The sequence below is a fragment of the Montipora foliosa genome, chromosome 10, assembly GCF_036669935.1.
Source record: "Montipora foliosa isolate CH-2021 chromosome 10, ASM3666993v2, whole genome shotgun sequence".
NCBI classification, from domain to species: Eukaryota; Metazoa; Cnidaria; class Anthozoa; order Scleractinia; family Acroporidae; genus Montipora; species Montipora foliosa.
The window spans coordinates 12,337,387-12,364,886 of record NC_090878.1 but is presented as its reverse complement, the minus strand read 5'-3'; the positions used below and the strand labels follow the sequence as shown (position 1 = coordinate 12,364,886).

At 36.9% G+C, this 27,500-nt stretch overlaps 2 protein-coding genes across 2 annotated transcripts in view; one reads left to right on the top strand and one right to left on the bottom strand.

Moving 5' to 3' along the window:
* Positions 1-21,036, bottom strand: part of LOC137973874 (pumilio homolog 3-like) — a 29,707-nt gene extending 8,671 nt beyond the window's left edge. Inside the window, exons 1-14 of the mRNA XM_068820768.1 lie at positions 20,995-21,036; positions 19,687-20,081; positions 16,662-16,785; positions 16,010-16,085; positions 15,220-15,313; positions 13,938-14,004; positions 12,393-12,462; positions 11,517-11,621; positions 10,289-10,392; positions 9,328-9,403; positions 6,854-6,952; positions 5,358-5,411; positions 2,311-2,391; positions 181-323 (exon numbers count right to left, since the gene is read on the bottom strand). Of these exons, the coding sequence (XP_068676869.1) occupies positions 181-323; positions 2,311-2,391; positions 5,358-5,411; positions 6,854-6,952; positions 9,328-9,403; positions 10,289-10,392; positions 11,517-11,621; positions 12,393-12,462; positions 13,938-14,004; positions 15,220-15,313; positions 16,010-16,085; positions 16,662-16,785; positions 19,687-20,081; positions 20,995-21,020 (1,514 nt within the window). The 5' untranslated portion in view covers positions 21,021-21,036. The remainder of the gene's footprint in view (positions 1-180; positions 324-2,310; positions 2,392-5,357; positions 5,412-6,853; positions 6,953-9,327; positions 9,404-10,288; positions 10,393-11,516; positions 11,622-12,392; positions 12,463-13,937; positions 14,005-15,219; positions 15,314-16,009; positions 16,086-16,661; positions 16,786-19,686; positions 20,082-20,994) is intronic.
* A 71-nt stretch (positions 21,037-21,107) lies between these two features.
* Positions 21,108-26,511, top strand: LOC137973875 (GTP:AMP phosphotransferase AK3, mitochondrial-like). The gene is made up of 6 exons (XM_068820769.1): positions 21,108-21,475; positions 23,982-24,088; positions 24,228-24,293; positions 24,539-24,589; positions 24,748-24,815; positions 25,332-26,511. The coding sequence occupies exons 1-6, from the start codon at positions 21,133-21,135 to the stop codon at positions 25,426-25,428; spliced, it is 732 nt and encodes a 243-aa protein (XP_068676870.1). The 5' UTR covers positions 21,108-21,132; the 3' UTR covers positions 25,429-26,511.
* Positions 26,512-27,500: the final 989 nt, after the last annotated feature.

Below are 27,500 nucleotides of genomic sequence, written 5' to 3'. Positions count from 1 at the left end.
TTGGTTTTGGTTTTACGATACTCGATTGAAATTCGCTCTAAATATGAACGAAAACTAATTATCATAAGAAAAACGTCGCACTTAGACTCGCTTTGAAGAGGAGGCAGACATGAACTCGGAAATGGCCTATTCAGTTTGGGTCCTGAGGAATTTAAAGAAAATTAAATTTCTTTCCCTAACCTATTGGCGTTCCCGTCTCCCTTTGACAGTAATTCAACAAATGTCGGAGTGAAGTGTCCAGGGTTTCTCGGACACAAGAGATACAGCAAAACTTTCCTGCCGTACGTGTCAAATGCTAGCTCTTTAAGAGATGATTGGATTTCCTGAAAAAGAGAGCAAGAGACAAACAGATCACGGACATTAACAAACGATTCAAACTTTTTGTCTCCTCGGAAAAAAGCTGCATTAAATCATAGTTAGCAGAGGGGAATGGTTATGAAACCCGACAAATTTCTTTGTCGTAGGTTTTTGTTCTCTTTTTAGGCCTTGACCGTGCACAAAACACAATAGTTGTTTACTCCGTACTGAGGAACTAGCCAATAGAAGCGTGTTGGTTACGTAATTCATGCATAGTGTGTGAGCGCAAAACAAAAGATTGTGCACGGTCATGGACTTTCCAACCTAAATCTTGGCATCTTTGTTTGCTTCTTTGATGTTTGCCGAGCTTCAAAACCACTCCCCTCTATTAACTGTGATTAAATGGGAAAGTTCCCAAAATTTCTGGGCCAACTTCGGGTTCCAGAAATCTATCAGAATCTTCAAAAACAAAACGTTTCAAATACGGAATGACGGTTCGCAATAGGCCTTACTCACGATAGCCGCCATGTTGGTTTTAAAATTGTCACGCAAATTAGCCATGTGTTATGCTGGGGGGCAAACATTGGGAAAAAGGCAAATTGCGGAAAATCGGCTCGTCGAAATATTGAAATCACATTGCTAAAAGTCCATTTTAGTATTTAGAATTAACCTTTTATAATAATTTTATATCTTTTGATTGCCTTTGACAGTTTGACTTTCTACTTCGTTAGCTGCTCATTTTTCACAAAAAAAAAAAAACGACGACGTAACTTGTGTAATCATTCTATTTTACTACTAAGGAGATAAACATTCAATGAACGTGAAACAAATCATCTGTGTGGCTAAGATGTTCGTTATAACCTCTCGAACTTGTGTTGTTTGCCCCCTCAGAAGTGTGTAGCTAATATACCAGTACATGATCATAGCAAATCCAACATGACGGCCATCGTGAATAAGGTCTATTGTCAAAATTAATATATATAATGAAGTGCGGGTTAGGGACGAAAGATAGAAGTGCGAACCATAATTTCAACTCGACAACCAGGTGACCTGGTGACGTAATTTGGAGGACTGGGAAGAAAAATTTTAACGCCGTATCCCACAACCGCGCGCGGCCTTAGGTGTTGTTTCCAAACTCCCTGCAGTATTTTCATCGCCAAAACTCAACAGATCATTCCGTGTCTACCACATTTACTGTTACTGAATGAAAATTCAAGTAGACCCGACGAGCTCTAACCTCGCCTCTGCCATTGTTGAATTCGAAAATAAGGCCGCGCGCGGTTGTGGGATACGGCGTTAAAGTCCTCCGAATTACGTCACCAGATCACCTGGAAATGAAACAAAAAAATGCTTAAAAATTCATGTGGCTTCAACAGGATTCCAACCCAAATGGCCTCTGCGATGCTGGTGCAATGCTCTACCAGCTGAGCTATGAAGCCACTAAGTTGGGAGCAGGTTAATTTTGTTGGGTCTATAAACCGCACGTCAATAAAGCGAGTTTCAATCGAGTGTCGTAAAATCAAAACTAAAGCAATTACTTTGGCCAATCAAAAAGGGCGGAGACAATCCAATAAACCAATCAAAACTCGACGTAATTTCACGTAGCCGACACAAAGCGCGGGAAAATATGCACGCGCGAGCCACTTTTGTTTTTGGTTTCGCTTCTGATTGGTTGAAAAAATGGCGCGAGAACTTTGAACCAATCACTGAGTGAAGTAATGCAAAACCAAAGTAATTCACTGGTTACTTTCGACGCTCAATTGAAAACCACTCTATTTACGTTAATTTCATTGATCAGTCCTTTCACAGAAACAAATGAGCTCAACCAATTGCCCTTCTCCCAAATGGGTGACCTCATTGCTCAGTTGATGGAGCGCTGTACCGGCATCGAAATTTTCTTAAATCGAGCAGTTAAGCAATTGCTTTGCTTTTGCCCGCGCGCCAGCTTTGAAGGTAATTGCACTCCCTCTATAAACAAAACATTCCGACTTTTTTTACATACATGTAACTTACCGGAAAGACAATTTTCTTTACTAGCACTGTATCGTCTACGGAATCAAATAACGCTAGAAGGACCAGATGACCAAATTCTTCCTAGAAAAGCAAACGTAATCTGTCAACCAAAACCCCCAAAACACTAAAGGATTGTAATATTGTAACAAGTCCCAAACTGCAACGATGAAGAGGCCAGTTCCACGCAGCCTCATTCTCAAACCGAGTGAAAGTGGAACATGATGTTGAGGCAACCTCGTTCCCAGGGTGTCTCTTCTCTGCCTCCTTTGACAGGGAAGAGAGACCCTGGGAATGAGGTTGGATGTTGAAGTCGAGAATACCCTTGGGATAAGGAGACAATTCGGGACGCTAATTAAAATCAGGCGACTTCGTCAAATTTAAAATTAAAGAAGCCGAGATGTACTGAAAATACACTTTTTCAAATCAGAATCTGGGAACAAGGTTTAAGCCATAATTCCAACAACATCTCTACGGCAAAGTTCGGATAAAGTGAGGGAGAAATTTTGGCCCCGAGATGACAGTAGTCACCTTCCATGCACCAATGTGTCCTGGCTTCATTTATCAGACCTCACTTCAAATGTGTATCGAGTTTGTGTGTTCACTACTCTATTCCGGGAGGTTTCTCCTTGCGTACTATGTTTTCCCCTCTCGCAAAAACACAACATCAACAACAGCTGACTTGATTTATTTGATTGAATAGGTTAGTTACGTTTCCCTCTTAAAGTGGTACTACGACCAAAAAAACAATTCTTTTTTTTCTTTGGATTTCAAAACTATGTTAACTAAACACTAACTGACCCAAGTTTTAAGTTCTGATTTTTAAAAGACACCTGTTTATTTTAACTGGAATTTTCTTATTTATTGGTCTGCCATTACTAACTTTAAAATCTTGAGAGAGCTGGGTCGAGGAGAAAATGACGTCAAAGGCTCACTAGTTTAAGAATACAGTGAGTGTATTTGCGGCTAAATTAATATGCAGCACGGGAGTTTCGGGCTTTCAGACTTTTAAACCGGTGTTTTGCATATGTAATAAATTGCGTTTACCCGCTGAAATTTTAAGCTAGTGAGTAAATGACGTAATTTTCTCTAGATCCAACCCTCTGAGGTCCAATCGGCCAGTTTTGAACGTGAGTAATGGCGGACCGTGAAATCCAAAACTTACACTCAAAATAAACAGCCTTTGGATAAAACTCAAAGCTCAAAATTTTGCCAGTTAGGTGTTGAGCAAACACGCTTTCAAAATCTGAAGGAAAAAGGAAATGATTTTTTGATCATAGTACCATCATCATCATTAATTATTATTATTATTATTATTATTATTATTATTAAGTAAAGCTACGATCCTTGCAGTTATGGACACAATTTTAGCAATTGCGTAGAGAAGCCTGAAAAAGGCTTAGAGCCTTATTGAGGTTGCTCTTTACACATCATCATCATCATCATTATTATTATTATTATTATTATTATTATTATTAAGTAAAGCTACAATCCTCGCAGTTATGGACACAATTTTAGCAATTGTGTAGAGAAGCCTGAAAAAGGCTTAGAGCCTTATTGAGGTTGCTCTTTACACAACATCATCATCATCATTATTATTATAATTATTATTATTATTATTATTATTATTATTATTATTATTATTATTATTAAGTAAAGCTACAATCCTCGCAGTTATGGACACAATTTTAGCAATTGTGTAGAGAAGCCTGAAAAAGGCTTAGAGCCTTATTGAGGTTGCTCTTTACACAACATCATCATCATCATTATTATTATTATTATTATTATTATTATTATTATTATTATTATTATTATTAAGTAAAGCTACAATCCTCGCAGTTATGGACACAATTTTAGCAATTGTGTAGAGAAGCCTGAAAAAGGCTTAGAGCCTTATTGAGGTTGCTCTTTACACATCATCATCATCATCATCATTATTATTATTATTATTATTATTATTATTATTATTATTATTATTATTAAGTAAAGCTACAATCCTCGCAGTTATGGACACAATTTTAGCAATTGTGTAGAGAAGCCTGAAAAAGGCTTAGAGCCTTATTGAGGTTGCTCTTTACACATCATCATCATCATCATTATTATTATTATTATTATTATTATTATTATTATTATTATTATTATTATCATTAAGTAAAGCTACAATCCTCGCAGTTATGGACACAATTTTAGCAATTGTGTAGAGAAGCCTGAAAAAGGCTTAGAGCCTTATTGAGGTTGCTCTTTACACAACATCATCATCATCATTATTATTATAATTATTATTATTATTATTATTATTATTATTATTATTATTATTAAGTAAAGCTACAATCCTCGCAGTTATGGACACAATTTTAGCAATTGTGTAGAGAAGCCTGAAAAAGGCTTAGAGCCTTATTGAGGTTGCTCTTTACACAACATCATCATCATCATTATTATTATAATTATTATTATTATTATTATTATTATTATTATTATTAAGTAAAGCTACAATCCTCGCAGTTATGGACACAATTTTAGCAATTGTGTAGAGAAGCCTGAAAAAGGCTTAGAGCCTTATTGAGGTTGCTCTTTACACAACATCATCATCATCATTATTATTATAATTATTATTATTATTATTATTATTATTATTATTATTAAGTAAAGCTACAATCCTCGCAGTTATGGACACAATTTTAGCAATTGTGTAGAGAAGCCTGAAAAAGGCTTAGAGCCTTATTGAGGTTGCTCTTTATGCAACATCATCATAATTATTATTATTATTATTATTATTATTATTATTATTATTATTATTATTAGAGAGGTTAAGCATGACATTTACGGCCAACGGCACAGGGGAAACAACTGGCTGCTGCTTATCATAAAAGCGTGAAACTTCTCTTATTTTAACTTGTCTCATTCGTTTGAGAAGTTGCTTGACATCTGGAGCTAACAGGACAGAAACGAGCTAATATCAAGCAGGGTAAACGTCATGCTTAACCTCTCTATCATCATTATTAATTATTAATATTAATTATTATTATTATTATTATTGATTTAATACTTACCTTAGCAATTTTTACATAGTAAGTTTTGAAGGACTTGATAAGAACTTTCCGATCCTGCAGAAAATAAAACAAGTGAAGTGATATTGAGCGACCAGAGCAATTTCTGAGCATGTTACTTAGCCTCCCACAAATATATGTGGACCTTGAAATTCAAATTTCAATCAACGGTCTCGTACCGTCAAGCAGGCTTGTAGCGACCGCTGGCGAACCCACAAAGGATCTATGTATGGAACACAATACCGGTGAAGTGCTCTACTAATTGAGCTACATAAGGCCCGCTGAAAGCTGGATGTTTTATGAGCTCGTAAAGGCCCGGCCAAATGGTTCAACATTTACTTCAACATCCATTTGCTTTTGTTGAACTGAGATGTTGAAACTGTTTGCCCACCCCCCTCCCCCACCGTTTGCCCCTGTCCCCACCCCCTTTTCAACCATTTTGAAACATGTTGAATCGACGTTGAATGAGTTTAAAAGTTACTTAAACTTTGCTTTGCTTCAACAAACATTCAACATTTCTTTTGTTATGGCCAATGTTGAATAAAGTTAAACCGTTTGCCCCTCTTTTTCAACATCGTTGGGTATGCGTGTGCGCTCTAATAGGTTACAAGAATTCAGTGGTCGGAAGGCACTTCCATGAAGTTTCAAGGGAGGTACTACATGTAGCAATCTTTTCAAACCAAGCCAATTTAATATTCTTAGGAAGTGTCGGAGCAAATTAGATTATTCGGTTTTTTAAAATATTATTCATTAGAAAACTCAAGCATTCTTTACATACTCAAGCAGATTCCATTTGTGCTAAGCCTTTTCCTTTAAATTATAGTTTTATTGTAGCTATTGGCCTCTTTGAGGTTGTGCGGGAGACTGGATCGAGTGCCTTGTTGAATTGCATCATGGGACTGTTTTAGGGGACGCATTTTCATCATTGCTTTGGTGGAGCAAGAATCCAAGTTGCAAGAAAGCAATATACCAGGAGCTCAGCTTCCTAAACCACCAGAATATTATACAATGGCTATTTTAAACCGATTGCTCCCTTGCAAAGGTGCAAAATTGTCCGGAAAATGAAAAGATTTGATCTAAAGGTCAGTGAGATCATGGTACATAAGACATTTGCTTCATTTCTTTTATGTTGTTCATCGATTTTAAGTGGTCACTGCAATGTTTCATTCTACTTTTTGGGAATTTTGGGTGTCATGAAATTTAATACATAATTTTGCGTGACGTAGCCCCTTTAAATTTCAGTCTCAATGTCAACCCTGTTAGTAAGAAGGGAGATAAACATCAATGTTCTCCTCACTTTATTTATACAAAATGACCAGGAAAGGTTTTAAGAATTTGCAAACTCATCCACGAGAGGAGAAAACACTTTGATCCTTCAACATATTCTCCAAACTACATGTACTTTATACTTATAACGAAATGTAAAAAGATCAGTAGGGAGGACTTCAATGTGGACATAGGGCTGAAAGGGTTAATAAAAGCCTTATTTGAAATCTCACCTTGACAGTCCCATGCCAAAAGCATTGCATACCAACTCTTGCTCCATCATGAGTGTGAAGAATCAGGACAATGGATTCTTTGATTAATTCGATCATTTCCTACACGTACAATTGTATGAACATGACAGACAAAATCAATTGAAATAAACAGAAAAAAAACAAAGGAAAGGAAAGCAATTTTATTCAAGTGCGTAGTCTTGTAGCACTGGAGCACTAAAAGGCCATGTCCAAGTTGCTGTTTGCCTCTGGTTCAAAACGAGTCCTGGTGCTAACCCATTCAAATGATAATGAGTTTGATTTGCATGAAAATACACCAATCATTTCCATTTGAATGGTTGTGCACCAGGACTCACTATGAAACCGAGGCAAACAGCAACTCGGAAATGGGCTTCCTACTGGGTACACTGTATACTGAAATCAACAAATTAATGCAAATCAAATCAAATGTTGGTTTTTTAGGAGAGGGGAAAATCAGAATGCCTGGAGAAAGACCTCTCGGAGCAGAGTAGAGAACCAAGAAACGCAACTCACATATGACGCTGAGTCTGTGAATCGAACCCGGGTCACATTGGTGGGAGGCGATTGCTCTCACAACTGCGCCATCCCTGCACCAAAGAACTTATTAGATCTCTCATCATCATCATCATCGTCGTCTTTATTTTTAATGAGGGAAAGTGCCTTAACTATACAGTTATCTAAACTACGCTCTCAAATGAAAACAAACTTGAGGAAATCAAATAGCCCAATTTCGATATACATGTACACTGTACATGTATTAAAATTCAGTCCCAAACAAAAGACACCATCTTGAGGCTCTGGGGAAAAAACTCATACAAATCCTTATTTTTACACCCCAGAGCCTTGAAATCATGTTCCTTGTTTTAAGTTGAATTTTAATCTACCTGTATCGAAATCAGTCTATTAAAATAATGTCACTCGGTTTTTGATAACAGGGGAAAACCACAGTATCCTTGGGGGAAGACTTCTTGGAGAAGAGCAATCGCAACTTTGAGCCTGGGCCGTTTTGAGCTTCTTTGCAACTGCTTTAGTTGCACAATTCACTGCAATGATCCTTCCTACTTTCATTAATTTTCATTCTATTCCATGGTTCAAATGTACATGTATATGACACTTCATGTATTCTAAAAATCAAGATTACTTTAAAGTGCTACTACGACCAAAAATCATTTCTTCTTTTTCTTTGGATTTCAAAACTATGTTAAGGATGGTGCCTACTACTGTTACTGCACATACATGTATATTCTGCTAATCTCAAGACACTCAGGTTTCCTATGGGTGATGCTTGCTAACACAAGGATATTTTTGCATGGTTTAAAACTACATGTAAGCAGAGAAAGCAGAACTTAGCAAGTGCTCTTGGTATCCAAAAAGAAAATTGGGGGTAACCCTGCACTTTTCAGAGGTAATTAAGCTTCAATTTGGAAAAGAACACCATACATTGCTTTGTATTTTAAACTTCTTTTAAAATACAATACAATACAATACATACTTAATTGACCGCTCCCCACAGGGGCTTTTCAGGGCCAATGAAACACAACGAAACGACAGAACAGAACAACAACAACTGTTAAGAATCCCAACTGGCTGGAGGCAAACCAGTTGGCTATTTACAAGTGCGGCTGGGAAGTTGAACCAGGGACTACCACGATCAAATTCAACGAGTGGTCAGAGCGGGTCTTGAACCCGGGATCTCCGGATCTCAAGGCAAGCGCCCTAACCACTGGGCCACACTGCCTCTGCCTCTGCCTCTACCTCTGCCACTAAATACTGTTGATTAATTAATTATAATTGAAAAATGTGCGGTTTTTACCCGCAATTTTCGTTTTGGATTTCAATAACACTTGTCAAGATCTGCGTTTCCTGTATATTCATAAACAAAAATACCTTTGAATTAGGAGTCACCATCCTTAACTACCGTAAGTAACCTAAGTTTTAAGCCTTGATTTCAAAATGATATCTGGTTGTTTCACCTGAATTTTCCTAATATTTAATGGTCTGCCATTACTAACTTAAAAATCTTGAGAGAGAGCTGGATTGAAGAGAAAATGATGCAAAAGACTCCATAGTTTAAGAATGCAATGTGTGTGTACGTGGCTGAATTAATATGCAGCACAGGAGTTTCAGGCCTTCAGTCTTCTACACTTTTGTTTTGCATACAAAATAAGCAGTACTTACACGCTGAAATTTTAAGCTAGTGAGTAAATGAATTCCCTTTTCCCTAGATCCAACCAGCCCTTTGAGGTCCAATCTGTCAGCTCTGAACTAGAGTTACATGTATGGCGGACAGTGAAATCCAAAATTGACACTCAAAGTAAACAGACAGCCTTGGATAAAAATTAAGGCTCAAAATTTTTCCAGTTAGGTGTTACGCAAACAAATTTTCAAAATCCAAAAGGAAGTGATTTTTTAATCATAGTAGTGCTTTAAATATTGCTTTCTTCACACAGTCATACCAGTTTAGAGTTGTCATCAGCATGAGTGAGGTATTCCAGAAGAACTCTGTGAATGATGCTATGTCTAATAACTGATCTACACATGAAAACAAGAATTTTAATGTGAGCAGTGAATGGTACAGTGTATGGCTATTCAAAATAATTACCCCACACAAGCTACATGTATTGTGCGGATCATAGTTAATCAAGCAACTAGTCACCAAAGCTTTGAAACTTTAAAAGCCAGAATAGTGCTCTAACTTGCAATTAAGGTTGCAATGACCATGGCTGTGCAAAAACGTTTGTTTTCGGTTCGCAACTTAGCTGCAAATAAATTAGTTGTAACTTTTAACAGGTTATCTCTCATTAAAGGGGCTAGGTCACGCAATTTTTGGCAATTTCAGCGCTGATCGAATGGTCATAGAATTAACTAAAATATCAAAATAATTGTTCAAAACTACAGAAGAACTCTAACAAAACACAGGGAAGCCAAGAAGGGACATGGATGGACAAAACTGGAGAGGATTGAAATGGATTGAATTTGGGTACATTTGAAAAACGTTGGCCCACCTTTTTTCAAATTTATATCAGTCTATATCAAAATGTCATTTACACAGCTGGAAAATCATTCTCAGTTGTTATGTGGCCGTGATTTTGCAAATGAAAGACTCTTTGCTCTGCCAATGTGACATTTAGAGCCCATAATAATTATTAACAAAATTAAAGAAAATTACCTAAAATAGCATGACCTAGCCCCTTTAGCATGGTGTGTATTGCATATGATTAAGTTCAAAGTGCCCAAGCAGGGACTTAAAACCACGATTTGAAGAGAAAAATGCCACACTATGCAACCCCCCCCCCCCCCCCCTAAAAATTGTACACATGCATGTGAAGTTATAAAGCTTTTGTGTACAGCTCTAGGAACCAAAACCACGAAAATCCAGCAGGCTGCACGAGCACTTTAAAGATAAAAATTTCTTACTTGTCTATGAGAGGAAGCAGAGCGTCTTTCATGTATTTCAGGATGCCAGTTTTCCTGGATGGTTCCAATACTAATACTTTATCTAATGAGTTCAACTCTGGTGACTGCAAAAATGAAAAAGAATGTTGAATGATCAACATGCACGAGGAAAGCAACTTTGAAACTTTGCCAAGACATAAATGTGCACTTTTTTTTTCAGCAGCCATTATTAAGATTCTCTTTCTGCTAGATACTGGTACTGGCATAACCCCAACCCCAACTCTTTTGTGCGGGGGCTTGGGAGATACACCATTGATTGAAGCAGAAGTACAAATTTTGGAGTTTTTGTTGTGTCTGCCTATGCTTTTTGCAAGTAAAGCTACATGTATGATCCTTGCAGTTACTGACGCAATTTCCGCAATTGCATAGAGAAGCCTGAAAAATTCAGGACTTCAAAGGGGTTTGAATGTGTGCCCTTGCAATACCGGTGCGACACTCTAACCAACTGAGCTGTAAAGCCACTGACGATGGGAACTGGTCATTTGTGGGTTCTTACTTTCCCGTGAGGAATGAATCAATGAGTGAAATGATAATTTTTATACAAAATGAATCACATACTGAACTGCAGATATGAAATCAAGTAAAGCTATGATCCCTGCAGTTATGGACCTACTTTTCACAATTGCGTAGAGTCAAGCCTGATAAAAATTCAGGACTTCGACGGGGTCTGATCCTGTGACCTCGTGATACCAGTGTGACACTCTAACCAACTGATTCATTTCATGTATCATTTCATTCATTGATTCATTCCTCAGGGGAAAATTAGAACCCACAAATGAACAGCCCTCAACGCCAGTTGGTTAGAGCACTGCAATGGTTTCAAGAGGTCATGGGTTCAAACCTCGTCAGAGTCCTGAATTTTCAACCTTCTCTATGCAATTGCAAAAACTGCGTCCACAACTGGGAGGATCATAACTTTACTTGATTTCACATCCACAGTTCATTATGATTCATTTCGATTCATTTCATATATCATTTTGTTCATTAATGCTGTATGCCACACACTTCTTGACAGGCACTCTTCTGGGAAAAACAGTATTTGAGCAACTTGGTTTGCAGATCTCCAATGTACATTCAGCTTGCAGGCTCAAAAGTGGCTTTCAAAATTAACTATTAATAACTTATGTGAAAGTATTATTCAACAAGCAGTGATCGATCTCAACTAGAGAACTAAAAAAAAAATTATTACCTTGAAGAATGCAAAATCAGCTCCATAAAATTCCTGGATGAGGAAAGCCTTTTGCGCCGAGTTTGCGTAGTCACTATAAATAGTCTCCAGAATAGATGATGCCTCCTGAAAGTTTAAAATACTGGTACTGTCTTTATTTTCAAATTAAAAGAAAAAAAAAAAGACAGAAATACCATAATAATTACTCCAAACATCTATATAGATCGGTATTGGTGTGTAGCCAAGTGCCCCAAGGATATTGATAAATAAGTTCATAATTTGTAACTGGGGGAGGGGTGGGTGTTTCCAGGATCTCTACCCTATGTCCACCACTGTGAAGGGTCCAAAATAGGAAGCTCCCTCAGTCAATTCTCTTCTAATTCTCAATGGTTGCCAGATGAAATCTATAATTTGCCATTCCCTTCATGGGAGTGCCACAAGATACTGTTTAACATTTTTGCATTTGTTCAAAATGCAAAGAGAAAAAGAAACTTCCCGCATCTACCTGCCTAGATTAGCTTTAGCTATTAATTTTTCAGGTAAGCCTTGTTTTGTATTAAACTTGATATGTATTAACTTGATATTAACTTAATAAACTTGAGGTGCGGTGGCCTCATGGTCAGTGTGCTCGACTCCGGATCGAGTGGTCCGGGTTCGGGTCCTGGCCGGGGACATTGTGTTGTGTTCTTGGGCAAGACACTTTACTGTCATGGTGCCTCTCTCCACCCATGCCAGGTGTATAAACGAGTGTATAAATGGGGTAACCCTGTGATGGACCAGCATCCCATCCAGGGGTTAGTAGAAACACTCCTAGTCGCTTCATGCTACAGAAACCGGAGATAAGTGCCGGCCTGGTGGGCCTTCTAGGCTCGTAGCATCAAAAAAAATTATTCTAACCTTATGTCGAATCAGTTTTCGTACTTTTCCATAAAAGCACTTAATAATAGCTTCACGCTGTTCTTTTGTTCTGCAAACAAAAATTACCCCAGTAGATGAAATCACTTTTTTCCAATGACAGAAATTTGGTACAGGTGTAAATTCCTGGTACCGGGTATTTGAATTATTGGTAACTGTTCCATGTGGAATCTCTTTGCACTAGCATAAATGCAGAATTTTGGAAATTATTAGTCTCTACTGCTGGAAGACGAAGGAAGACAGCTTGTCTTAATCCTTCCAAACACTGGGCCATGAAACAAATACAACATCATACGAAGGTCTCTCTGACACTCTGTTCGTTGGTCGATGTCATTATCACTATTATCACCACAGTAATAATTAGTAAACATACATGCACTGTAAACAATGAAGTAAAACTATTCAGGAAAGGAGTATAGATGGAGTTTACAGGCAGCTTAAAAGCTATTGTAAAGTGCATAGATTTTTCCAAGTTAGCCTAAAAAGGTTCATCCATGTACATAAAATCAATGATGCTTGTACTTGTACATATTCATTGCCGTGAATTTGACATCTTCAATTCCCACGACCTGCTCCCGTCTGAAGTTGTAGCTCAGTCGGCAGAGCAGCGGTGATCTAACCCGAAGGTCGTGGGTTCAATTCCCACCCTGGTCAGAATTTTTCTCTGTCCTTGAGTGGGCCTACATTTATTTCCATTAGTAGGGCTAACGCCCACATGGTTTACATGGGTAGAAAATAGCACTTCATGTCACCTTCTCATAGTTAACTCTGTCTCTGTTGCAATGAAATTAGGCTATTTCTTTAATAGTTCCCAAAATGTTTGTTTTTCTTATTATTAAGAAATTCATGAAGGTACTGGTTGATGATACAGTAGGTGCAGTCTATTAATTTCTATTACCCCGAATATTTTTCTCCAAATGGCCCTTTTAAGCTACATGTACACTGTACATATGTTTTTTTACTATGCAGCTGTACGTAGTAGATAAAATATGAGCGGGAGATCTGTATGGGCGTTTACAATGGCGAGCCAATAGGCGAGCCATTGCAAACGTCCATACAGATCGGACACGAATATTTTATCCTGCTTGTGAAATGAATACATTAAATTGAATGCAAAGTCTTGTTATTTTAATCAGTAGAGATCTGTATCAAAAGTTAATGAATACTTATTAGCTGAGCAGGAGTTTGTATCAAAAGTTAATTCTACTGTTTAAGAATTCAGTTGATTTGTATTGGGGTTTACAGTTGTGTACATGTGATCTGAATACTGTGCTGGGATTGGTTTGCACCCTCATGAATTATTAATGAATTTTACAATTATCAATAACGATTATTGATAAGTATAGTAAACACTTACAGTAGAACGGAATAAAAACTTGCTTGATAGTATTCTCATCTTAAACAAACACTATCTTAAAATCTAGGTTTTCATGCATAACTGTTTACTGTACTTAGGGGGGGGGGGGGGGGTAGCGATCAAGCATTGCAAGTAAGCACATACTGGTACATTTCCTTGATTCAACTTACCCATAATTTAACAACTTTTTGACCAGAAATTTAGAATATGTGAATTTGATCAACTCTCCAAAATCATCTGAAATATACATGTAATGTTACATTATAAGATGTTCTGCATAAAATATTTGGTGCTCAGAAGAGCTAGAAGCTACATGTAAACTCATTATCTCTCTGGAATCGTTTGCTCACAAAACTATCAGATTTGTCAAAAAATGCAAGTACTGTACATGTATTTCAAATGTGGGTTCTAAAGTGTATGCGACAGTTTTTTTGTTAGTAGATTTCTTAAATTTAATAAAGTATCTTTAGTTAACAAATACTGAATTTGGTTCTTACTGTAGGTGTGGAGAATAGCACATGTTGACGCAAGTGGAATCTGACTCGGGCTCTTGTTTCCATCTTGATTGCACACGTGATCAAATAATTGATTAAAATTTAAATTGCATATGTAATTGTGGTTCTTTTTTTTTGTCTCCCGGGGGTTCCCCATTGACAAGTAAAATTGTCTGGCGTTAGACAATTTGAAAGTAAAATCCTCTGGCGTTAGACAGAGTAAAATGCTACGTCAGGTCGGTTAAGGCCGGTTAAGGCCATTTTGGGTGTTGAAGGGTTAAACCAGTTCAAAATTAATTTGATTTTCCTGTGTTTTGCGTTATCATTAATAGCGGTATTATTAGAGAAAGAAAAATCAAAATGGAACTGGTTTGAAAATTTTTAAACCAAGAACAAACTTGAACCACAACACATGCAACAGTTCAGATACAATGTACTGGATGTGATGTCCAATGGGAGATACACATAGACCCATACCACCCTACAGGTAATGAATGTAAGTGTGACAATTATGGCATGACTATCATCACAGGTTTCTTTGCTCTCACAGTTTAGTACTGTACGCTCCAGACTAAAACAATAGCTTACCGGTATTAAAAAAATTTGACCGCTGAAACCACCCATAGTTTAATCGTACAGGTGGAGGGATAAAGCTACATCGCAGTAACCATCCACATAATCATGGTTAAATTGCAATAATTTTCTTACTGGTGATTGTTCTTGTCATGCATTCCCAGTTTCTATAATTTGCATGAATCTTTTTTTATCAAAGTGTAGTTGGTCATCATGTATCTCATTTTCTAGTTTTTACACCTGTATGTATTAGATCATTAATACTGTAAAAAACAGTCACTGCATTGCTCAATAGACATCACTGACTCCAATTCAGCAAGCAAACCTACAGTGTATTGCGATTACATTGAACAAATTAACGTAAGATTTCCTCTTGTGTTTTCACCTTTAAATTGTTCAAACAACCTTTGCCTCTGTTGTTCGGTGCCAAACTTAACACATGACTGAATTACACGACCAGCATCATGTTTGAAAATAACCTGGAAGGTTAAAGAAAAAAAAAGCCATGATTGTTATATTAATACTACAGGAGCCAAGAATCCTGGACAAGAACAGCTCCTACAGTTCTTCAGAAGCTTGTTTGGTAGTGTATTGAAACAACAAATCAACAAATCAACAACATCACAAATGTTTTCCAAGCACACCTTAGGCCCGATGCAGACACCATACTTTCATAACCCCAACTTAATTTGAATTTCGACCAACACAAATGAAGAAAAGTACACCTGTTGAACCAAGACCTCGAACTTAATTGGCCAATACAAAGCTGTTTCAAAGCCATTTCCAAGAAAACAAACTGTTCACTCTGTCAGCGGGTTTTAAGTGGAGGGCAAAACATGGTTTATGCATTAAGTTCGGCACATGAAAAGTTCGACGTCTGAATAAAGCCGATCTGCAGCCACCGTAAGCCGAAGTTCCTGGCTAAGCCAGGCAGAAAGAACTGCTGGGCCGTTCCAAATTAAAATAGCCGTTCTTAATCAATTCAGACACTGAACTTTTCAAGTACTTAATTCAATGTACATGTACATGTGTTAAGTTCGGCTCATGAAAAGTATGGCGTCTGAATTGGGCCTAAGTCATTTAATTGACTGTTAAATAAATTTCCAACTATTTAGCAACCAATCAAAACATTTCCATGTATAGGTCAGATTAAAATCAATGTTTAAGGTACATACTTCATGTGAATGACCAGAAATGAGATTCAAAGTCTTATCTATCAGCTCAATTTTCTCAGCCTTGGAACAATTCTTTCTAATAAGAGAAAAATAAAAAACAAGAAAATAAAATGTTGTAGTTTCATGTTGTAGTTACCGGTACATGTTAGTTCTTTATTAGCTACAGTTGTATACAGAGATAAGGAGTGCCAAGTATCGCTTATTACTCGATAAACAGTAGCAAAGCTTTCCTTTTCAGTTAAGCTTGAAAATTTCTCAAATAAAAATAAAACTTAAATAAAGTATTGGTTGGATGTATCTACCCGGTAGTAAGTTAGAGAAGAATAATAATTATGATGTTACAGTCCTGAAGATAATTATAATAAATTACATGACTTGTATAAGAATAACATGGAAATTCTGCTGTGTTGGCCATTTCTACCCCAGGCATAGATTTTGGTGCAAAACACATTATTTACAGTGATTGCTTTGGAGCCGCTAATCAGAAAACAATGCTGCAGTCATTACAGAAAATTAAAAGTATTGCATGTGAATGTCTAGAAAGGCAAGCTACGGCCTGCACTTTAAGTTGTCTCAGACCTTTCATTGAAATTACTATGTGCACAAGGAAGCACCAGGGTGGAAAATGCATGAGGTACACTGTATAACTAACCTTCGGATGGTCTCATAAATCTGCTTGAGGTTGTGGATCAAGTCAAACGTTTCATTTTGTTTGCGGCGAAAGGTCTTTCTTTCCTTCTTTTTCATTTGCCATATGTTTGGTTTGCCAATCGAATCTGTGGAATAGCGTTGAAACATCTGAGCTGTGTATAAAATTCTGCCCACTGTTACAATGTACATCTTCATGATGCTTACATAGTATATATATTATCATGATACACTGCAAGAGTATGTACACTGTAACAGTCATAAATTATGCATCTACATAGTAATTATTGTCATATGCACCTACATTGTAATTAATTTTCAGAGACACGTACATGACTTGTACAGTGTCTGCCTTTCTATTTGCATAAAAATTAATAATGTATAGTTTGAATCAAGAGAGATATTGTTTGATGCTAATTTAGTATGAAGATTTGAGTAATACCTCATTCACACCAAAGCTTAAACACGTTTAAAAGCTGTTTAGTTAAACATGGTTTAAAATTGTTTTCTTCATGCAAGTTACTACCTGACATCATGCAGCTCTAAATTCAACACCATGAAGACACACATTAGAATTTACATGAACCCTACGTAAAATTCAGTGTTTCAGCCTTCCGTTGCTCATTTTTATTTTGTTAAACCTGGTTTAATTAAACATGTTTAGTTGGTGTCAATCGGGTATAAGTTACAGTTACAATACATGTACATTGTACATGTCCGTGTACACGATCCAACATTTTTGATAGAGCTTCCAAGAATTTTCATTAGAAATTATTACCTAAAGAGTCCTTCAAATGACATACACGTACATGACTTATTGTACAGCTGTAACCTTAAATGTGACTTACATGTACATTGTAACATACTATTAGTTAACAATAAAAAGAGGGAGAGGTCATGATTAAATTTGTCTTTTGACATGGAGTGGTCATTCGCTTTGCAGCTCAGGGCCCAGTTGTTCGAAAGGCAATTAACATAATCCAGAATTAGCGTAAACTTTTGTTTCATGTTTTCAACTTTTTGGTGAAAGTTTCTTTTTCTTATTTTGTTTTTCAAGGTTTACCTTTTCGAATGTAAAGTTTTGCTGAATACCAGTGTTGAACAGCATTCGGGAGTAGAGAAAATTAATAAACTCCTTGGATAATTTCTAATTTGGGATTAGCGTTAATTGGCTTTTGAACAACTGGTCCCAGGTGTATGATTGCACTGTTTCTTAGAGGTACATGGCAACAGTCAGTAAAATTTTGGAGGTTAACTATCAATAGAGTTATTTCCGTAGAGTTATGACTTAGAGTTAGAGTTAACGACTGCCAAAATCCTGAATTCACGATTTTACCGTACTTATTCAGCTATAAGCCGAGCGATTTTTACACAAATCCTCAATCAATTTGGGCAAATTTGAAGCCGTAGAAGGGGTCTCGGCTTATAGCCGAGTATTTTTGATAAAAAGAATTTTCTCATCAAATTAAAACAGTAGCAAATGAACGTGTATTCACTTACAGGCCGAACTAAATTACTTGTAAAATGAAGAGAAGTTGTTGTTGGTGTAATATGGATTTTTATTACTTGGTGGCTCGTTAAGGAGCCATTCGTGTTGTTGTGTGATCGGGATCGATCTTATTGCTCGTCTTCTTCCTCGCTGTCTGTCTCGAATTCGTCGTCCATTTCCTCGTCTTCACTTTTTTTTTGTTCTGGAATATTCTCGTCGAAGACTGCATCGTCTTCTGTGCCGTCGAGTGCGTTATAGAGGTGCCACAAGTCTTGAAAGAACGCCTCACCATCTCCTCGGGAATATCGCGCCAAGCCTGGTTTACCCATCGAAGGAACGAGGAGTCTGGGAACGAGATTGCACCAGCACAGGTCGTGTAAACAAGCTTGTCACATGACACCATAGCAAACTTGAGACAGAAACGCAAGTGGATTTCTTCTTGTAGCGACATTTTCCAAGCAAAAAAACCGTACGCATTAAAGGGAAAATCTTACCTTGAATTCTTTGCTACGAAAACCAATGTCAATTTGTATTTTAAATTACGAAAATTCCATAGTCGATAATACAAATCAAGACCTAAAATGAGTCTCGGCTTATAGCCGAGTATTATGCATTTTCAATTCGTGTCAATCGAGTTGATTTTTTCCGTAAGAAGTTTGGGGTCTCGGCTTATAGCCGAGCTCGGCTTGTAGCCGAATAAGTACGGTAATAGTCCAAAATCGTGAATTCAGGATTTGGGAAACTTAACTCTACGACATACCTGTAACTCTATGAAAATAACTCTAAGAATGGCTGTCCCCAAAATTTTGTATTATTTAGTCTTTTTTTTTTTTTTTACATAATTTTTGCATTCAGAGTTGCTTCGTTCTTCTCTCCCCCTTCCCTTCCCTTCCCTTCCCTTCCCTTTTCCCACTGCTTCTCAGTGTGTGACAGGTACTGTAAGTGGATACCTGGTTTGCGGGCTCATGGCTGGGTTGAGGCATTGCCAACCACTGGAGCAATTTACTGCATCAAGGAGCTGGATGACCTTAGAGGAAGCCCCTGGATACAACCTACGTGTGCACTTTACATTTTGGTACATTTCTGCCATTTTCATCTCAAAAATACAATCAATGTATTGTCAAATGACCAATGCAATGGAAGACATGTGCTCACAACAATGAATTTCCTCCGACCAATTTTCTCAATCGAAAAACATCCACACTACATGTATCTTCAAACCAATTTAATTACGGAAAATTAGGTAAATAAACACTTTCCGGCAGCTTCTGCGGGTACCGGAGCACAAATGACGTAAAACAAAAGAAACAAAGACAGAAAACAAAATTACTCCAAATAAAGACTAATCCCAAGTGACCAAACACACAATGCTTTCCGGTACCTGCAGAAAGACCCCACTTTCCACACAGAATGACTTAGAACAATCAACAAAATTAATAATTACATTAACATGAATTTATATTTTCAGATGACATTCTGACTTGTGGCTGTTGTTGCCTCATCATTCTTTTGATGTCTGCTGTAATTTTTTCTAACTTACCCTTGTGTTTCTTGTGTTGCCCTGCTTCAGACAATTTTCTCTTTTTAAACAAGCTCTTCGATTTTCTACCATTGTTGAAATAACCTTTCTTTGTTTTCCTAGTGCCAAATGTTCCTTTTTCACTCTTGTTCTGCAATTCCTTACTTCCAGATTTTGTTTTCTTGTTTTCTTTCTCCTGTTGTGAAAATTCAGTCCTTCCGCCTTCATTCTGCTTGTCACCTTTCCACTTTTTTGCTTTGATCAGTGTCTTTTTATCGTTGTCCTCACTGCTGGCCTTCCTCTTGCGTTCTGACAATTTATTGGCTTTTGTTTCGTTAGAAAACTTCTTTGGTTCAACCTTTAACTTCAGATCATCAGACTTGTCTCTAACTTTTTTCTTGAAACTTTTTGATGTGCTGAAAATTACAAAGTGTAAAAACCCAGCTTAGTGTTTTTCAAATGAGGGATATGTGCAACACTCGCAGGCACTTACGCCCAGAAATGCAGGTCATGGCAAAAATGGACGATTTGGCGCAATTCTTCCAAGTCTGCCATTTTACCAAAATCTCCCACTTTCATTGGGCCCCTAAAGCCAAGTAATTGCATTCGACTGCTGCACTCTTGGCAAAATTTCACCAACTTTGCCAAGCCAAAATTTAGCTGAATCTGTCATTTTAGCCAAATAATTATGTCTTACATGCAAGTAAATGGCGAAGATGGAAGATTTGATGAAATTTTGCAAAATCCGCCTCACGTTGTCCCCTTGACATAAATTATTCGCAGGAGATGACAGTGAAATCTACAATGGTGAGTTACAGGCAACCCAGTCTGACAGTAAATATTACCATCCACACAGAGCTCCCTTGAACACTGTCTCTGACTTGCAGTAAGTTAATTAATAATAAATAGGAAATCTTCGTTTTATAAGACAAGCTGAGAAAAGTGAACTTCGTACTTAAGAAAGATTTGCACTTAATATCGTGAGTTGGTATTTTAAACTTAGTCACATATGCATGCAATGTACCGAATTCGTGTTTATCATACTCCTGTATTTTTGTGTGATTTTTATTCTAAACTATTGACTGGATCATCATATTTTGTGCATTTACTATCTTAAGGGCCGTAAAGGTAAGCTTAAGTTGGGAAACTTTCAAGGTTTACAACAGCTTTCAAGACTCTCTTTCAAGAAAAAGGATATTGCAGACTTTGCATAGCAAAGATGTCACTCAGTTAAACTACTTGGTTCTTTTATATTCCATTTATGCCCTGTTTAATCATCAAGATTCACAAAATCACTGAATGTCAGACAAAATCCACGCAAATGCATACCTTTTCTTGTCGTTTACATCCGCCATCTTGAATCAAGCACGTGCCATCTCGCGAGCCCGCAGTTTATTGTGTCAGCAAAATGTTTTTCAGACCCAGTCCACCCAGAATTTTCTCTTAAAAACATTCCAAATTTTCACAATGCACGGAACTCTTCGTTTAATTCGAAGATCTCTGTACACACCCACTAAACAGGTGTGTAAGATTCACCTCTCGAGAATGTCGTCAAAACCAGTTCGTGCCCTTATCATGGGCCCTCCTGGATCTGGTAAAGGGACAGTTTCTGAAAGGATCGTCAATACCTTTTCGGTGACTCACCTTTCTAGTGGAGATGTTCTGCGCTCACAAATAAAGGAAGGCACAGAGGTTGGCTTAAAAGCGAAGGAGATCGTGGAAAAAGGAGGACTTGTTCCGGACGAGATCATGATCGAACTTATTTTGAACAAGATGAAAGAACTAGGCGAAGGAAGTTGGCTTTTGGATGGTAAGACTTTCTGATAAATTTGAATTTTGTATACACTATCCCTACTGGACCGGATGACTGCAGCTCCATTATCGAAAAAGAAGACTCGCAAACTAGTTCTTGATGAACAGAAACTGTCCACTGCGAATTATATATATTTTTAAATCCGTTCAAGTAAAATAGATCGGTGTTTCTAGACGCAAACTTACGTTTGAGAGATCGTATTAGTTCAGTTTATAGTTTAAACTCCAAATAATTGCATGGTCTTTTCCCGATGGAGACTACCGTCTTCAACAGAGTTAATGTCTTCAAGAAACGTCTTGATCTTAAAAAGCCGCTTACATCTGTTTCAAGTAAAGTGTGTCAAAAAACTTGATCGCCACGATTTTGAAGAGACAAAAGCTTTGTTACTGGATAGGATGTTTGTTTTGTACTCTATGATGATATTTTGACGTTGTTTTCTCCCAAAAAAGGGAAACAGGTTTTGTGGGGTAGGAAAGGAGATTTTTCACACAGTAGGCATGACTGCTTAATTATTCATTGACTTTTGTGCCACAAATTGTATTAATATTCATTAAATGTTGACCTGATGAGCTAAATCTATAATTGAATGAACAGTATTTACAGTGAGACATTTAAGTTGTAATAGTCATGCATTTCTTAATAAAAGCTCTCAAATTATTAATGAAATATGACATGAACTTTGCATAACATCAACAGGCCATGCCACACTTCAGATTGCACTGTTACTGTTATCAGCCTAAAGTGTACCTTATTATTCGTTCTGTTACCCTCAGCTGCAGGAGAAGAACTATATATGATCTTTAAAGTGGTGCTACGACCAAAAAAAAATTTTGTTTTTTCTTTGGATTTCAAAACTATGTTAACTAAACACTAACTCACCCAAGTTTTAAGTTCCGATTTTAAAAAGACACCCGTTTATTTTAGCTGGAATTTTCTTATTTATTGGTCCGCCATTACTAACTTTAAAATCTTGAGAGAGCTGGGTCGAGGAGAAAATGATGTCAAACACTCACTAGTTCAAGAATGCAATGCATGTGTACGCGGCCTAATTAATATGCAGCACGGGAGTTTCGGGCTTTCAGACTTTTCAACCCGTGTTTTGCATATATAATAAATTGCGTTTACACGCTGGAATTTTAAGCCAGTGAGTAAATGACGTCATTTTCTCTAGATCCCACCCTCTGAGGTCCAATCGGCCAGTTTTGAACGTGAGTAATGGCGGACCATGAAATCCAAAACTTAGGGTGCGTTCGATTGACCCTATTCCGGAATAAGAATACGTGGAATGTTGATTTAAAACAGTATGTCTGGCGTTTTGAAGCAACAACGATAATAAAGATGTGTTTAAAATAGCATTTTAACAGGTGTTTGACAATTTCAATATGAATCTCTGTAAAAACGAAGGATTTCTAACTTCTATTCCATGTATTCCTATTCCGGAATACAGTCAATCGAACGCACCCTTACACTCAAAATAAACAGCCTTTGGATAAAACTCAAAGTTCAAAATTTTGTCAGTTATGTGTTAAGCAAACACGCTTTCAAAATCTGAAGAAAAAAAGGAAATGATTTTTTGATCATAGTACCACTTTAAGGATCTTCAAGGATCTTTAAAGATCATTAAGGGCCTGCAAATGATGATGAGGATCCTTCAAGGTTTTTAAAAGTCTTTATCATAAACAAGGTGGGTTCAGGAGATCCAATAAGAATCAGTGGGGATCCTGTGAGAATCTTGCAAAGATCCAGATCAAAAGAAGATCCAAACTCTTGGCAACAATCCTTTAGGATCTCTCAAAGGTTCTACAAGGCAGGGGCACCCAACAAGAATATGGTTCAAAACCACTTAAGCATAGCATTGTTAAACATATTTTGGTATTTAAACGGTAGATATAGGCATATTTTTATCCCCTAAAAATTTTTTATCTGTTCGGATTTCCTAGCTAAAAGTGTAGTGATACGAAAATTATAGGGAGCAAAACTTACCTTTTCGAAAATTTCAGCCAGAAAAAAGGCTCCCGAAAATTCTAGGTGACCTTTTTAGGGTGAAGATCCGTTAAAACTGGGCAATTATTCCATTTTTCAGATGTTCGAAAATCCTAGGACAAGCAGGCAAGCAAGACATTTTAGAACAAATGTTCGGAAAATTCTAGATCTCAAATCGTCTTCCGAACAGATATTTTCCGAAAATTGACTTTGGGTGCCCCTGACAAGGATCCTTTGAGGATTTTTAACAAGATGTCTGAAAGATCCTCAAAGATGTCATGAAGCTAAGATCTTTGAAAGATCTTTGAAGAAATGTTCAGAACATTAATAATTATTATTGAAAGAAATTATTACCGGTAATGGCTATTATTGGATTGTGAAAGTCTGGTTTCGTGGAAAAAAACATCAAGTTGGCCTACAAAAATGCAGTGATTCAAATAATTTATTATTGCCACTGGTCAAGAAACCCTGATCATTCACAACTCCCTCATCAATGAATCCCAAACTGTTACTTTTTCAGGTTTTCCAAGGACAGTCATACAAGCAGAAAAGCTGAGCGAAAAGCAGGAACTTGACATTGTGGTTAACCTAAATGTTCCCTTTGAAACCATTATTGACAGAATTTCCGTAAGTCTAATTCATCCTTCTACATGTATATTAGGATTTAGCAAGATCTCTGTTTGGTCATCTTGGAAAAGTTAACTTTGGTCTTGTATGCCCATCATCTTCTAACCATTCTTACTTACATGTAAATCTCAACCAAAAGAAACGATGGATACACCCTGGCAGTGGGAAGACTTACAACTTGGATTTCAGTCCACCAAAAGTTCCAGTAAGTGTATTAACTCCTTTTTGTATCTCTAAGATAGTCAGTGTTCTGTTAATTCATGATTGGTCAATTTAGTGAGCTTCAAATTTCTAAAATATGGCTCACTTGTTTATAATCATTATGTTAGCTTTCAAGTGCAAAGATAATTATAACCATCTAATACCAACCTCATCTTCCCGGCAACGTCGACATTGTAACATATTGTTTGCTATTGGTAATAATATTTCTTTCTGATTTAATGTCCACAGGGAAAAGATGACGAAACCGGAGATGATCTTGTTCAACGTGATGACGACAAGGTCTGGTTCTTATTATTCATTTTAATGAATAATTAATTTAGTTTAATTCACCCAATCTTAAATCTGTTTTCCGTATGAATTTAAGGATGATGAAACACTTGAAACCCATTGGCAGTATAAAAGATTCACTAGTATTGTCTCTTATTTCTTTAACATAGCCTGAAACTGTACGACAACGGTTGACCCAGTATGAAAACATGACAAAACCACTGATAGATTTTTATGAGTAAGTATAGATCTGTTACTATTGTGAGGATGAACAAAGGCATCATTGTCTGAATAAATTTATGTGTGTTCCACCTGCAATGCGAACCATCCAGTGCTATTGTCTCCCTTGCTTGGCATGCCTCCTTGTTTGTGCGATTGGACTTCTTTATTATAGTAATGAACTAAGCTGAGGTGTGGAAAACTCTGATTAGTGCCCATTGAAGATCCAGACAGTGCACAGATTTTCAACAGTGACTCTTAAATTCTCTGAAACACATGCGGTTTTAATATTATGGCTGATTAAGGACACCCCTTAGACGTCCCTGGGAAAGGCACTTGGTTAACATCATGGGTTAACCTAATGTTAGTTTTGGGAACATTTTTCTTTTGCGAAGGTTTTTAATGAGCTCCTTGGTGTCTGAAGACATTTGTCTAGCCATCACATCTGATATTGGATCCATTTGGCCATTGTGAAAAAAAAGATACCCATACAAATCACTTACTTACACGAATCCATTATTTCTTGTCTTTGCAGTAAAAAAGGTTTACTGAAGTCATTTTCAGGTACAGAGACAAATGTTATATGGCCCAAAGTCAAAGACTATCTTTCAGAGAATTTCTTCAAGCAATGAATGAAAACCCTTTTTGGTAGTCTGTATATAATTCATAAATGTGCAAGTATAAACTTTAGACCCTTTTAAATAATAATTATTAATTATTATTATTATTATAGGTAGAGATTTGTCATATTCAATTGGTAATAATTATTACTAATAATCATAATAATAATGAAGCCCGGTTACAATAGAGATCTTCTAATTAGGTACTCTTAATAAGTGTCATTAATTTTATAAGCCTTAAAGTACTGTAATTTGCCCGCATGTAGGGATAATTACGCAGACGAATGATATTATAGAGAATCTTCATCGCCTTTACCGAGACGGAAGGATGAAATTTGCGTTTTATCAAAAATTAAAGAAACTTATAAACTTGATTTTATCTCAAGGGAGAGACAAGTTTGAAAACTAAAATTATCATGTTTTTGTGACAAGGCAACCAGGGCCGTAGCTAGTAACAGGCAAACCGAGGCACTTGCCTCAGTAATTTGTTTTTTGTTTTTATTGTTTATAGTCGTCATAAACACCCTAAATGCCTAGGAAGAGAATTTAACCACAGACACTGCCTCAGTCAAAATTCTTTCATGGACATTGCCTCAGTCTTCACTCTTTTCTGGCTACGGCTCTGGCAACATGTTCAGGGGTTAATTTGCAAACAAACAAAAGAATACCAAAATGGAGGCTATTTTGGAAGAGGATGTATAAGGTCAGTTTTAAACTTCGCATTTTACAAGTGCCGAATCTAATGCAAAAGAGAAAAATCTATTGTTTTAGCTCATTTCCATTAGATTCGGCACATGTGAAATGAGACGTTTAAAACGGGCCTTTAATAATTAAACAAATTATTGTAAATAAAGAAAAAGAAACGACCAAGCACAATGGACGCATTCTTGTGCAAATAACCTGGAATTAGCCAATAAAAAATCGAAGAAATGACTTGTAAGTTGTTAAATAGGTGGGAAAGTGTGCACGTGCAAGTCACGTTTTTGGTTTTGCTTTTCATTGGTGGAAAAAGTGGCGCGGAATTTTTCACCCTATCACTAGCTAAGCAACAGGGACTTCCACGCTCAATTGAAATTCTTGTCAAGTCTTGATTATATCAAATCATTGTCGTTTCCTTGTTCAGAAATTAGAGTTGGAGACATTTGAATATTTCTCTCAAGGTATTTCACGTCTTTCTGAGGCAACGATGACAGTAAAATGTAGTTAACAAGAACGTCGCCTTTGGGTGAAAAAGTATGAACGTTAACCTTAGGAATGAAATTGTAATTAGGCCCGAATATGAAGACTTTACTAGTCAAAGAAATTTGAATTTGACCCTTATTTTTAGACAATTCTACTACTCCTTAATACTTATATAAAAAAAGGGGAAGAAAAAAGATTTTTTCTCTCTCTATTTTGCGTTGTTTCTATATTTTTAGACAATTCTACTATTCCTTAATACTTATATAAAAAAAAGGGGAAGAAAAAAGATGTTCCCCTTTTTTTTATATATCTATTTTGCGTTGTTTTCTATGAGTGTCTCCAAATATTAGAGAGGTTTAGCAAAGACAACGGCGACGGCAACGAGAACGTCTCAAATTTGCATATTTAGTGGGCTTTGCACGCTCTGCACGTGCGTTTTTCACTTTTGTTCATTTCTTGGCCGTCGTCAGCAAAACAACAACGTGAAATAGCCAATTTTGAGGTTTTATGAAGAACGTCATGGCTTGAGGATAAATTTCAATTTTCTGCCCTAAATTAAGCACCGCTCATAACGATTTCATTCCTGAGGAACTGCCACACCTTAGTCATATTAAAAAAAAACTTGGAATAGTCGTGAAGTGATTACAGTAATGAGAATTTATCTTTTGAGATGACGTTCTCGTTGCCGTTCCCGTCGGTTTCAACATCGGGTCTTAAAGATTCAAAGACTTGGACCGTGTCACGTTATTTTTAGGCTTGTTCTAAGTAATAAAGACAAGCACCAACAGAAACCAAAAAGAAAACAAGTTTCATTACCAAGAATCGTATCACTACTACTTTGTCATCTACGGTTGTGAATATGCAATCATAATCATTATGGATTGCTTTATGGATAGCGCATG

Bases quoted from the DNA above. Each gene is read 5' to 3' on its own strand.
- LOC137973875 (XM_068820769.1), top strand. From the start codon at position 21,133: ATGCACGGAACTCTTCGTTTAATTCGAAGATCTCTGTACACACCCACT. The intron at 21,476-23,981 runs GTAAGACTTTCT...TTACTTTTTCAG, and splicing joins AGGAAGTTGGCTTTTGGATG to GTTTTCCAAGGACAGTCATA. The intron at 24,089-24,227 runs GTAAGTCTAATT...CTCAACCAAAAG, and splicing joins CCATTATTGACAGAATTTCC to AAACGATGGATACACCCTGG.